Below are 14,638 nucleotides of genomic sequence, written 5' to 3' on the forward strand. Positions count from 1 at the left end.
GCGAGCTGAAGATGGTTGAGACAGTGTGCTCCTTGGAGTTTTGTGCGGAACCTTTCTTTTTTTGCGGGTTTGCAAATGGGGTTGTATAAGGTATCATTACAAGGTTGCATTGAACAGGTGTCCGACGAAGCTGGACGGTCCGTCTGTACTTCCCTGTTCTTTGTAAAATTGCGTTGAGTAGGTGGTGATGGTCGAACTAATCGTTCTGCTTGTAGCTTCTTTCTAGTCGCAACAGAAATTTCCCGGCTTTTTGGATAGAAGTTTGGTGGCGTAGTCGTTAAGGGTGATGGCGATGTTAATAGCCTCAACCATTTTCCTGTAGGTAATTTCCACCGAGTGTCTCAGGATCGAGGGACCATCGACATTGCGGACCCGAGATTGTTTGTTAGCCGGACGATCGGGGTTAGTGTTTGGTGACGGGACGTCATCCGCAGCTTGACTTTGTAGATCTGGCCGACAGGAGGATCGGAGAGAGAGCATTCTGGCTTTATCCTTTGAGTGGCCTTCTTTCAGGTAGGCTGCGTACTTACGCTTTTGTGCGTTGGAGAGATGCTTCGCTCTCTCCTTACGGGCAGCAGAAAGACTAGAAGGTACGTCTACATCTGTCTCCTTTGGAGAATCAGCATACATCTACTCCATCTCCTGATCAAAAAGTGTCCGTTCGACTAGTTCGTCCGTCTTCTGTTGAGTATTTTTGTTCAAGTTGTTTAAGTTGTTTGTATTGTCCATGTGAATACCACGAGAAGCTAGGAAAACATAGGTTCGCTGCGTCAGTTCTTCCAACTTTCGTTGGGGAATTTGTTGAGCCTCCCCTGCAGGGGTCGCGTGACACTCTTGATTTAGGGGTTTATCCATTCTTTGTACGTAGTAGTCATGGATATTAGCTATTACAATCACCCTCCTTTACAGGGGCTTTGGACCCTCTGCTTTGTTCCTCAATTGTTCAAGTCTTTTCGTACACTACACGGTGACAAAAAGTCCGGTCACACTTTTTTGGGGTCGCCTGTAGCCTACACGTTGCATCTTTCTGGTGCCATCTATATGTCAAATGAAAGGGTTAACTTTGCTGCCCAAAGTGGCAGAGTTTCGTTTCTGTGCAGTTTGTTTACATTGAGTTGTGAGCCATGGCAGGGTTAAGAGCAGCTGTTATCGCTGAATATGTGAAAGGGTACAAACCCGGACACATATTCAAACACCTAAAACCGCTCGGAATCAACCAGAAATTCGTGTACCGGTCCATAAATCGGTACCGGACCATAAATCGGAGGCACCGAGGACAAGGCACGATCTGGACGACCAAGGCCTTTGGGAACTTCAAGGCTGAAAAAGATTATACGAGACCGGATTCGCCGGAATCCCGCCCAATCTACACGGAAGCTGGCCAGGAACCTTAAAATGAACCGAAAATCAATCCGCCTGCTTCTGCGCAAGGATTTAAAACTTACACCGTACAAAAAAACAGGTGGTTCATGGGGTTACCAAAGCTACAAAGGACAAGAGGTACCAACGGTCGCGGGAGTTGCTCGGTTGGCGCGCATATGACGAGATTATTTTTTCGGACGAGAAGCTGTTCGTTTTGGAGCAAACAGTCAATCGCCAAAATGATCGAGTTTGGAGTGTGAGCCTCCAGCAAGCTCCTGCGAACAAGCTGAACGTTTCCCGGTTCCAAAATAAGGCGTCAGTGATGGTTTGGGGAGCCATTTAATTGAGAGGTAAACTGCCTCTTATTTTTATCGAAAAAGGGGTCAAAATCAACGCAGCGTACTACGTGGACACGGTTTTGAATAAAAATGTTCTGCCTCAAGCTGAACTATTGTTTGAAGACGATTACTACTGCTTCCAGCAAGATGGCGCCCCATCCCACACCGCAAAGGTTGTTCAGGCGTGGTGTGAGGAAAACTTAACCGATTTCATTTCGAAGAATGAATGGCCTCCGTCGTCTCCGGATCTGAATCCACTGAATTATTTTGTCTGGGGATACATGATGTCGAAGCTGAACGACTATAAAAGAACAAATTTGGAGCAATTCAAGCGAGTTATCACGAAAATCTGGGACGAGATGCCGATGGAGGACGTGCGCGCCGCTTGCGACGACTTTCCGAGACGTCTGAAGCTGGTTCGATCAGAGAAAGGTGGTGTAATTCCGAGATATCGTCTGTGAAGTATCTTTATGAGGTACTGAATAAAGCTATGAAAGCCAGATTCAGATTTTCTTTTCATTCTTTGAAATATTGAGATTTTCCTGTGTGACCGAACTTTTTTGTCACCCTGTAAAGCATTGCAGGCGAGGTTGAGAGGGGAAAAAATTAATTGGTAGATCAAAATGGTTACCTTTTTTATTGTGGAATAGCACTTAAAGTGGAGCCACTAGAGTTAATATAAGTCGCGCCACTATCACAAACGTGTCAGCGGATAACGTTTTACGATGTCGCATTCTCCCCCGAAGGCGTTTGAGGTGAAACGTACAATTTTGATACCAATAAACACACACACAAAAACAATCCTCCAGCACCGGAAACGGTAAGTTACATGGTGCCACTTCGACCATTGAAAAACAGAGCGAAAGCTGTTGTTCCGCTCAGCAAATTCAAATGTGTATCCACACAAACATTCCAGTGGCGTTAGAGTGTCAATTACCCTGATTGGAACCTTTCGCTACTCCGGTGGGTTTTCTCGAGTGTCAGCAAAAGCCGGAGGATTTGATAGCAGTTGAGGAACCAGCTCGGCAGAAGAAAGTAGTATTCGATGGCGGCACACGGCTTTTATGTTGTCGCGTCGTCCGAAATTTTGTGACCTGTCGGCACCTACTCGTATAATTAGTATTGCAGGGTACGAACGCTGAGCCGCTGCGAGATTATAGGGCAGCACGAAAAGGGACAATAATCGAGATTTATTGGTTGAAAGTAACGGTTTACCACCTGAGCAAGATTTATCTGTATACAATCCAAAACAAAAGCAAAAATAAACCGCGAGCGGATCCAACATGAATATGACAAATTGACGCAATCCTAATCGGATTGAATTTCTGTACCACCGGCGCCCAGGGAAAGCCCGAGAAATCTAACCACACCAGTGTTATCTAATCGTTACGAACTAATCAATTGCAAATTCACTTTCATTCACGAACAATTAATTTCTCAGCCTCAATTGCTGGGGCCCATCCCTCCGCGTCGAATACGCCCAGCCATATCAGCATCACTACAGTCTGATTAGCTAAAACATAGATAGGCGTTCGCCTTCTCTCCAAGCACATACTAGCGCGCAGATTCAATGGCCAGCCAGGGGTGAAAGCGCGAGAAAATCGTTCGCGATCGTGATTTAATTTTATTCGTCAGCTCACATCGCCCAGTCATGGTTTTAATACCGCGCACTCAGCAGCCCTAGCAGCCACCACGACCCTGCGGTGGGGGAGTAGCTTTAAGGTAGGTTCTCTTACAAAGAGCAATCGGCGGTTTAGTGCGTTCAGCGAACAAAAAAAAAACTCCAATTCAAAGCTGATGAAACATTGTGCGGTGGCGTGAGAACCACCCGCAGTAAATTCGCGCGTGTATCTCGCAACACCAAATGTTGCCGTTCGGCGGGTGAAAAATTGACTGTAACCGGTCTGCATTTGGGAAACTGAGCTGGGAAAATGTTTGAAGGTTTCGCTGGCTGCGGCATCAAAGAGACGTATAAAGTGCGCCGCGGAGTCAGAAGGGAATGATTACGAGTGCTGCTGCTGTGGCTGTTGCTGCCAGGCTTTGGGGAGAGTTTTCCAACCCGATGAGGTGGGCCGTACCTAACGCACGAATGACAACAATTTTAATTGAAATTTATGCTCGTTATCTTTGTTGTTAGGATGACCAGAAAGCCTGGCGGAAATTTTTATTTCGTTCGCCTTGCTCGAAGGAGATTCCATTTCCTTTTTAGGAGACATAAATTCTATTTCTGTCTGTATCGTTAAACCTTGTTTAAAGCCTCAAAGTGAGGATTTAGAATGAAAATAGAAAAGTCATCAGCGTTCGATTTCTTTTTTTGTTCGAAAGTAACAGCAACCTCTCCCGCGGCCAATCACTTCCGTCATCTGGTCATCGGGCTCATCAGCGCCTTCCCGGAAATTGTTTTGCCCTTCTGTAAAATGGCAAACGGCTGCCAATCCATGCCCGTTATGTTTGTTAATCCTCTTCCCTCCCCCGTTACTCTCTTTATTGCAAGCGACAGTTTCCGTCGCGAAGAACATCTGTCGATTGGTTGGTTCGTACATTTATTGCATCACAAGCATCTTAGCACGAAAGCAACCACGCCGATGGCAATGGAAACTAGGAAAAATAAATCAACACTTCCAGTAGATCCCGTCGCTGGTAGGAAGTGAGACATCCTTTTTGCGTTTCTCCAGCGTGGCATCTGTCGAGTCATTTATTCGCAATCTACGGACGGGAAGAGGAGATCGTTCTGTACGCGTGATGTAAGAACAAATGCGTTTGCGGTTAGATCATCTACAGACGGAGCTAACAGCAGTAGCAGCGGTCAGTAAATAAACTATTGAAAAATTCGTCTCATTAGGAGGTGAAAAATATTTGCTCACGTTTCACAACTGCCTGCGGTCACCGCTCAGTTCCAAGCGTACGATTTGACACGATGGCTTGAATTAAGTTCCTCAAGAGGGTCTGCTAGCCATCCGACCGCAGACAGCTGAACTGGTCAGCATTGTTTATGTTGCCAGTGAATGCAACCCGGAATAAAAACGAAACATTGGCTCGGTTTCCGATAAACAACCACTTCGGAAAAGGTTTTTCGAAGTCATTCTCGCTCTTGTGTGGTATATTTATTGCGAGTCAAACTCTAATCCACACCCAGCCGGAACGTAAGCCAGCTTTCCGACTCGACGGCGGTCAGCCAGTTCCGCAGCAGCTGCGTGTTGCTTTGTGCGCTGGTCGACCTCTCCTTAGTTGCGGAGCAGTATGCAAATGGTTGGTTCTTGATAGGGAGCGCTGGAAAAGTATTGGGTTTCCGTGTGCTTTCCTGAGCGAACGAAGTTCTTTTGTAGCGGCACCGGCAAGGGATAGATCAAATTTCCGCACCAAAGTTATGGCGTTCACAGGAAAACATTCCGAATCGTTTTGAGTAAACAATATTTCTCGATTGATTAGACAAAGAAGTTTTCACCCTGTTGAGACAATTTTTGTATAGAACCGCCAGAAACAGAATAAGTAATTTTTTATTTTGTTTTATTCCAGACTACTATTAAAATTTATACGGCCTGTCTGCGCCAGGACATTGAATACAAAACGCTAGGAATCTCGTACGACGCAACCAGCAAAAGTGTCGTCCAGCAACTGCTAAGACGGTAAGTTCCTGTTATCTATAGTACAGTAATAACAACTAACGATTTGCGTTCTTCATTCTTTATACAGATGCAAGTTGCGACACCGGGATCCTCGGTTGTTTTATCTTACGATGGAAGTTACAATTCGGCGTCCGGGTGCCAAATCGGTTCTGGAACTGGACGATGAAGCTCGGCCTGCGTTGCTGCAGGCTTGCCATCCGAAGGGAGACTCCAGGTATGTCATTCTGTGTAATATGTACATTTATATTTTTGTGCTATCTAAGTAAAAACGAAAAAAAGCTAGAATTTTTCTGTACGGAAACGAGTGGAATCACTCAGACCCTTACTTGGAGTATCCTCGGAGGTTCTCTTATGTCATAACTTCAGTCTGGTTTTGCCTACAGACGGTGTTATAAACTGATACGAAAAGAGTGAGGTCGAAAACTCCAAGTGAACCGTCAAATCGAGGCTCCAAGTGTGCAAAGTAAACAAACTCATGCGTGTTACTTTTCGCAAGAATGTGTATTGCAATCAGTATAAATTCTGTGAATCATGTGCAATTATGGTTTCAACGAAAAATGTGTTCGTCATGCTCATATTATGAGTGATGCATTGAAAATTATATAACTGTATGAACAAGCATTGAAGCTCAATAATAAATCCTTACAAAGTTTCAAAGTTTCATTACACTTTCTAGTGCGTATGAAAAGTCATGCGAAAATAAATGTGGTTGCCAGAGTAGTTTAAAATAGAATATTAGCAAAGGGTTGCCATATTTACTGCTTTTCTGCTTGCTTTGCGTATCTCTTTATAACACAGTCTCTACTTCTGCCCTTTGGAAAACAGAACTTCGACTTGTTTCTCAAAATAAACAATGGGCAAGTCAGTTTCATATTTAGCGGGAAAGCTTATCAAAGTTATACGATAAAGTTATTTTTGGGGGCAAATAATAACGATTGAGACTCGAAAATTTGGAACTAAAAGGAATATTCCATCAATAACATGGTTGTGTTTGAGAATAATTTGACAGCTTACGATTTATTATACCTTACCTTTAAGATACTTTGAAGGAGAAATGGAGCATCGCACGCTAACATCAGGCATCTGAATTGACAAACACTGGTTCTTTTGTTTACCTTCGTGCGATGCGGTTTCGTTCTCGTTTTTTTGTGTGAGGTGCCACTCCACTAAGAACAAATATGTATTAAGCGACCTTTTTAGACTGGACTCGAAAAAATTAGACGCACGAAAATGATCACCTAAAATTCAGTTTGAATCGAATACTTCTCAAATTTCCATGGATTAAAAAACTCTTTGGCAAAATTTGTTTATTAATTTTTTTCGCCAAAACTGAATGCTCGTACATTTCTCTTGGCACTACTCATAAGGTTTTGGGCGAGGCTTTGCCCATCTCCTATACACAATTTCTTCCAGTTTTCTTCGAAACTTCGTCAGTTTTGAATGTTTTTCCGCTTTTATCCAGCTTCTGCTTCATTATCGCACAAAACTGTTCTGTCGGACGAAGTTTTAGTGAATTTGGCGGGTTCGCGTCCTTCGGGACCACATGAGGGCTTTCGCTTCGTACAATTCATTACAGGCTTGGTGTAGTGGCACGAAGCAAGATCTAGCCAGAACTGTGTGGGACGACGGTTAGAGCGGAGGAAGGGCAATAAGCACTTCTGCAAGCATTCCTCTCCATAAATCTGCCCGTTTATGGTACCGGTTATGATGAACGGCTTGCTGTACTGTCCGCACAGGTACTTCTTTGCGAATTTGTCTGTCTTTCTTCTCCGGGGACCCCAATGTGGGACGTACCGACCAAAAACTCGTGGCCCGTTTTGAAGTATGTCTCGTCGACCATGACGAGAAAGCCTGACTTGACCAGCCACTCACGGTACAGCTTCCGCGAACTCCATTTGGCCACCGTGTTTTGCTTGGGCGTCGTACACAAATTACGTAACGCTAAAAATCTAGATTTTAGACCCCCTCCCTCCCCTATGTAACGATAGGTAACGTTCGGCATGACTCCCCCCCTAAAATTACGTAACGCTGACCTCCCTCCAAAATTTTCAATTTCGAGCAAACATCACAGTTACGTAACTGTCGCTACTACCCCCCATCCCCCCTACGTAACAATATGTAACGCAGACTCAACCCCCCTCCCTCCCTTTCATGCGTTACGTAATTTGTGTACGACGCCTTGTCAGTCTGGTTGGGTGCCTTCCTGATCTTGAAAACACGTAGCTTCATTGTCATCCTTCCCGTAGTGGTCTCGGGATCACAACCTTCTCTAGAACCTCGGTCTTATAGTGTGCGGGGTTGATTTTCACGTTTTTCTCGATAAACACCCGTGGGAGCCCTCCACGCCTGGAAACGGCCCCCAAGCAATCGACGATGCGGTACTCTGGAACCATGTCCGAAGGGGGGGTTAGGGGAGGGGAAGTGGAATGCTTGTCAACGTCGGCGCCCACAGTAGATCAGTTCGGACGTTGTGCGGCTGTTGCAAGACAAAAAGTATCTCATCAGAAAACACGAACTCCTGAACTACGTGCCGCGAAACTATAAATTGGTTGTGTATAGCCTTTTCTTTGTTGTAGCCTCTGTAATCCCGTGAAACTTGCGTTGCTTGTACTCTTTGTATTCCAGGCCCTTCGTCATGATGGTTTGGGCAGTCCCGATCGACACATCTAGGGCAGCAGCGGTCTTCCAGATTGAGTGGTTCATATGCCGACGAATCCGATCCCTCGCCACCTTGATGGCTGCAGGCTTTCTCTCCGAACGCGGTTGCCCGGGTCTTGTACGGTCCTTGACCGAGCCCGTCTCCTGGTACAGATAAATGGCGGTATTGATAAAATCCGCGTCACCCCAAGGGATTTCGACCGCCGGAATATGTCGCTAAGTCGCTAACCTCTCGCAAACAACTTCACTACCAAGTCGCAGCTAAAGGCGACACCAATACCGACACACAGAACGCACATGATGCGCACCTACACAATGACGAGAAGATGTGTTCGGACTTATTGAAGATGCCAAGCACATACACATTTTACTCACTTAGAGAGTCATTTTTGGGCATTCAACAACGATTAATCTTAATGTTTTGATAGAATTTATAAATCTTTTCTATCTCATTTATAGAGAATTTTCCATATGTAACATGGCTGTCTGAACTGCCAGAAATGAGATCAGGTTGCTCTGTGCAATAATCTTTGGTACAGGGTGCGGCAATCGAAGTGCTACATTGGAACAAACGAATGAATTTATCAAAACGAAATACTTTTATTTCAAATTCGTTCTTTTTAAATGAAAAAACATTACTTTATAGAAATAGGGTTCGTTAGTGGTACCGTAAGTCGGGGTGGTACTCTTGTTATATTTTATTCCAGGCTAACGCCAGATGTCGCTTTAGAATTTCTACAGTACCATGGTTTTTACTTTAGAGCAGACTTCGACCCCAAAAAAGATTAAGATCCGGTAAACTCGCGGGAAATCCTGGCTCGAAATGAATTCTAGGAAATGTTGTGCAACCCAGAGTTTTCTTTACTTTGCGAGCCGGTATCGGGTCTAGTTGAATAATCCCTGGCACAACAGGTCAATTTTCGACGACGTCGTCTTCTAGTCATCACGACTGATTCCATCCCAAATCAGGATGTCAACATTGGTTTGTAATCGTTCTGGCAACCAATCTTTCTAGTTCTGGTTATTCACGATCTGTTGTACGGTAAAGAAACTCTCGTCAGTAAACACGATATTTTCCAACCTTCTTTCCGCGACCCTTTACACGCCTTCCCTTTTTCTCACCATTCTTGTTTCTGCATCACCGGAAAGACTTAAACCTGCTGGATCTTATAGGGGTTGATCTGAAGTTTATTGCTCAGGAATCTATGAAGACTCCGATCAGATACGCTGGGATTTAGTGGCACTACGTCGAGAATTTCACTTAAAGTGCCTCTTGACCCTTATTTCTACCGTTATCTTTTTCTACCGTTTTTCAGCTCAGAAGAACCACAGCACTACGTTTCTGGTCGATATCCAACACTCGGTTACAAAAGTAACACATACATTCACTGACAGCTATAACACAGCGTAAATACAGCCGTCTATTGCAGGATGTTGATTACTGTCCAAGGTGGCGACGAGATATGTTATCTTTTTCGTATATTAATTGTTATCACTTCCAACAGCACAAACTCTATAAACGATAGAACGGAAAAAAAATCCCTGAACTGTCAAAAAAGTTTGGTTATTTTCTGTGTTCAATGGCCTATTGTTGCTCCCAGCTTTTTTATTCTTTCTGCAAACCCAATAGTACAAATTAAATGAAGTAAAGTGCAGTTAGCTTACACATTTTCCATTGCAATCACAATTCTACATAGAAAAATATAGCTTCCTGATTAGGAAACTCTACTATTATTTGATCAAACTGTAATTGTTACAAGGATAGCACAAAAACAATTTCTCTCGTGTTGTTTAATATACTTTCATCGTAAAACTCAATATTAATTGCATTTTCGTCTCTCTTTCTTTCCGTAGATTTTGCCTGCAGCAAAAACCTGGTGGTCTGATTCGGGTGCACACATCGGCCCTGCAGCCCAACTCGCAGTACAAGTCGCTGCTAATCTCGGAGGAAACCACCTCTGATGAGCTACTGGCCCTGCTACTGTCCTGCTACAGCTCGCACGAACCGGTCGAACAGTTCAGCCTGTACGAAGTATGCCCCGGCCAGGAATACCAACGCAAACTCCACCCGGATGATCTACCGCTGAAAACGCAACTCCAACGCCAGCAGAAGAACGAAATAATGCATTTCTTAGTACGACGCAACCCCAACTATCCCCGGCGACGACAAATGCTAGCGCCGATCTCGGAATCGAAACAGTTCATCATCAATCCCGGACTGACTCAACACCGATTGTCATTACATTCGTCGACCTTTCCGCTGAGTGCCGTCACGACACCCACAAACACCCTCATCTCGGACATCGTCGATGGGGTTTCTTCACTGAACAACCTGAAGGAGTCCTGTTTCTCTTCCTCCTCCTCATCATCGTCATCCTGCTCATCAACCTCCTCCTCGTCATCATCATCGTCCGTCTCCAGCTGTTCATCGTCCTCCTCCAGTCGAAGTGACAGCGAAAAAGAGGACAACAACAACGACGAACGAAGTATCTGCCAGCAGTGCGAACCAACCGGTGCAAAACTGTGCGGTCATTTCGAGCCAAGAGACGAATCCGGCGGACAACCTCCAGCGATAAAGGCGAAAAATCTGGATCGCTTCCCGCTGGCACCACCACCCCGTCCCTCCAAAGCCTCTCTGCTGCCATCGCTGCTGGCCGCACCCAATGTACCCGCTTACAACCCGGTTTACAACATCCGGGAAATTCGAACAGTGTGTCATTCCTTCTCCTCCCTCGGTATCGATAAAAAGCTAGTCGATATCGAGCGGTTAAGCGAAACGAACAACCACAACTCATACAACTGCAATATCCCGAGAACCAATATCGTTAAGGAAACCGTTAATACAAATCCTCTAAAGGGAGTGGGAAATTTCATTTACATTTGAGGCAACAGGTGTGCAAACCGTAGAGGATTCACGAAAGTCAAACGAAAACTTTCTCCTGAAAGTTCAACAGTACGACATCGAGAACGAATACAACACCGATCAATGTACGTGCACTATTTTCGCACGAATGAAATAGAGAATGTAAAAAAAATCTATATCGATGAGCGAAACCCAACGCAGGGCAAAAATAAAAACGAAACGCACACCTGTCGGAATATATATTGTTTCATCCTAGTCAAAGTTATTAATGTTATTATATCGATTTTATTTGATGTTTTTGATGCTGCTGCAATCGTATTTTTTGTATGTATTTTGCTTCACCTACCCTGCGTAACTAAGCTAGCACAGAGAAGTTATACCGAAGAGGGTAATCAAGGAAAACGTAATTCAAGCCAAATCTACGAAACTCATTAAACATACGATGTAACTCTTCCTCAAAACGACATGTGTATTTCATAGGGCAGTAATTACACGAGACAGCCGTGTAGCCGTATTGTGTACAGTATATATTAAGCTAATCATACATTGTTTGTTTTATTTTTTGGAACGAAGTGCTGCATGCCAAAGAAATGACTAAGAGTTAAGACCGCTAATCAAAAAGTTCTATTATAAGTAAGTTTATTCAATGACAAAAACACACTCAAGCATAGGAACCAAATATATAGGTACACACTAAAAATAGTCCATTTTAAAAATAAAAATCAATAAAGCCAAACTATTTGTAAACATTTGATTTAATTGCATTTTCATTAGAGAAATTATTACCAACACCGTATCTTAGTGCTCTGTAACGACAATTGAAAACATTCAGGATGGGACGTTTTCTATTATAGCGTGCAAAGGGAACTCGTAGTGTGAACCCTACTTACATCGTACTACGTCCATTCACTTGTACTAGCGTATACAGTAACCATTAAGGTCAAGTTCGAAGCGTCGTCCTCAGCTGCAGGCGGTTCAAGTTTCTAATAAAGAAGCCAAAAGCCAGCAAAAACTTATTGAGTGAAAATGAAAACGTGCTGGGAATTGATTTCGGAGCAGCGTATCCGAAAAAGTCCGTCCGTTGCCACCGGGTCGTGCCGAGTGGTATTGCTTCCCGGAAGTTCGTCCTTGTTTGCGTCGTTGCTTTGATGGATCGTGGATGACCGATAATTTAGGCCGCTACACGGTTCGGAAACATTTCTTTCTCGGGGGCTTTCTTTGATGTAATGGGTGGAATAACTGGAAGGTTTTTTTTTCTTTATCATGTCAAACACGCAGCCTTTGCTAATCTTTGTTTTGTTTTTCTAACCGAGAGCCATAGGGTAACAACCCTGAAGCATTGCTCTCCTCATTGATTTACAACCTAGTTAAAAGTGAGTTAAGCATCATAATAGAAAACGATTTGTTCATATTCAAACTATATAGTTTACTTTCTTTGCTATTTTTGGTTTAATTTTTCATACATTCACTGAAATTTCGATGTTAAGCAACAATTTTTAGAGAGTTGAAAGTGAAGTCCAGTGCTGCATCCTGATTCCGATTCAAATTAATCAAAGGGTTTTTCAAACATAATTAGAAAAGATAATCTAAAAAGCTTGAATGGTTAGAGGATTCACTTTATTTAAACGAATTAGGAAAATGATGTCGGGGGCAATGTAAACGCATAATGGCAACAATTTTCTCTTCCGATTTCTCGCTCTGTCTTTTTCTAGCTTTTCATATGTTGGCTTTAAAAACTTTATCTCTATCCTTTTTTGTTACCTGTTCATTTTGCTACCATGGGGTCGTTGTTTTTCTTTGTACGGGAAACAAGGTGTCTAATATCAGCACTTTATCCTGGCGAAGGAATGTTGGAAAAATATACTGTTTCAGACTACGCAACAGAAGGTTGCATCAAATATCCGTCTGTGAGAATGAAATTTTCTAATGCCTGTTTCTGGGGAAAAGATTGCAGCACGATTGAGTTGGAATTTTTCATAGGGACTTTTCTCCAGAAGACAACACTTTTGAGACCTACACCTAAGGGACCATACTTAAATGACGTAGCATTTATGGGGGGAGGGGGGATATCATCATTTTGTGACAAACTGTGACAAGGGGGGAGGGGGGGTTGTAGTAAAATCGACGTAGCATTTTTTATAAAGACTGATTTTTTTTGCAGGAAAAATGTATTCTAAAAATACACTTAAACATTGCACAAAGTATTGCAGCGAGATCTGTCGAATTGTTTTATCTGTGGCATTTTGAAATCTTCTAAAAGCTCTGCTACATAAACAATCACTTGGATTTCCAAACACACAATCTGTTTTGAATACAAAAATCGTTGCTTTTTTGTGGCTTTTAATAGTGAAAATTACAAGATACTCGATTCATTTCCGAATAGGTTCTGTGTTTTCTGCAGACATAGATCATACTAAGTTGTTTAAACACCTTTACTCCTTGTACCAAAACACAAGCCCTTCGAAGCAGAAGATGCAGTCACGAGTCTATAAGTTGTAAATACACTAAGGTCGCTTTTTAGGGGGTCTTTTACGCGGGTTTTTTACGCGGCTTTTTTTACGCAGATTCCGGAATTTACGCGTTTTTTTTACGTGGATTCCGGAATTTACGCGGTTTTTTTTACGCGGATTCCGGAATTTACGCGGTATTTTTTTTGCCCGGATTTCGGTTTCCCTTCACTCGGAATGCAAAATTAACGATGGTTTTTTTACGCGGATTGCGGAATTTACGCGGTTTTTTTTTACGCGGCACGTATCCCCCGCGTAAAAGCGACTTTAGTGTAAATTGAATTTGACACGGTTTTTTTTTTTCAAGTATTTTTTGTATGTATGTTACTACAGTCAGGGTTTTATTACGTACCTCGTTAAAAACCCGTTAATTCGAAAATCCACGTAAAAAAACGCGCTAATTCAAAAACCCGCGTAAAAAACCGCGTTATTCAAAAGTCCGCGTAAAGTGAATCAGCAAGAAGGGCTTAGAAAAAACCCGAGACGCTCTAGAACCAGTATTTAAAATTGTCCTCTTTGACGGTCATTCCGGATCTCTCGGAGGGCGGTGGGTATTTTTTGGACTAAGTCTTCTACTAGATAAACACTTACACGTTTCTGGTTCCAAACCCACGTTAATTCGAAAATTCGCGAAAAAGTTTTTGAATTAGCGCGGTATCGCGTAAAAAAAACCGCGTGAATTCAAAAATCCGCGTAAAAACCGCGTTAATTAAAAAATCCGCGTAAAAAAAAACCTCGTAAAAAAATCCGCTTAAAAAATCTGACTGCACGTATTTCTGTGCGTTTTTTTCAGAAGGGGGGGTGGGGTTATTCGAATGCTACGTTTTTTTTCAGGGGGGGTTTAGGTTTTGTGACCAAATGCTACGAGGGGGGAGGAGGGGCTTAAAAATCATGAAAAAAATGCTACGTCATTTAAGTATGTTCCTTAAACGAAATGTGAAAAATTGATTTCCATTGGCATGAACAATTATTTGAATGTTGTTTTCGAATTGACCATTGACTGAACTACGCAACGATTAATTTAAACAGGATGTTTGTTCAAAATGCGGTTAAAAAGTCTTGAAAAAAAACTTCAGCAAGTTCTTAGACAAACGTGTAAGTTTCACGTGGATTCTCCATGATTCCTCACATTGGAATAATGGGCGTCCTCGATACAAAATTCTGGAGAAGGAATTTTCAAGATTACTCTGTCTATAAACTATATGTCTATGAACTATACATCATGAATGAGAATCGTGTAATGAGAATCCACTGGATTAGATATTCGTTATTATATTGGTTACG

The 14,638-nt window shown here is 42.9% G+C and overlaps 1 protein-coding gene across 1 annotated transcript in view; it reads left to right on the top strand.

Moving 5' to 3' along the window:
- LOC129731447 (uncharacterized) overlaps positions 1-11,880 on the top strand; it is a 44,433-nt gene extending 32,553 nt beyond the window's left edge. Inside the window, exons 3-5 of the mRNA XM_055691452.1 lie at positions 5,217-5,326; positions 5,394-5,540; positions 9,839-11,880. Coding sequence (XP_055547427.1) covers positions 5,217-5,326; positions 5,394-5,540; positions 9,839-10,868 — 1,287 coding nt within the window. The 3' untranslated portion in view covers positions 10,869-11,880. The remainder of the gene's footprint in view (positions 1-5,216; positions 5,327-5,393; positions 5,541-9,838) is intronic.
- The last annotated feature ends 2,758 nt before the right edge of the window (positions 11,881-14,638 follow it).

This window comes from Wyeomyia smithii, chromosome 3 (genome assembly GCF_029784165.1).
Source record: "Wyeomyia smithii strain HCP4-BCI-WySm-NY-G18 chromosome 3, ASM2978416v1, whole genome shotgun sequence".
NCBI lineage: Eukaryota > Metazoa > Arthropoda > Insecta > Diptera > Culicidae > Wyeomyia > Wyeomyia smithii.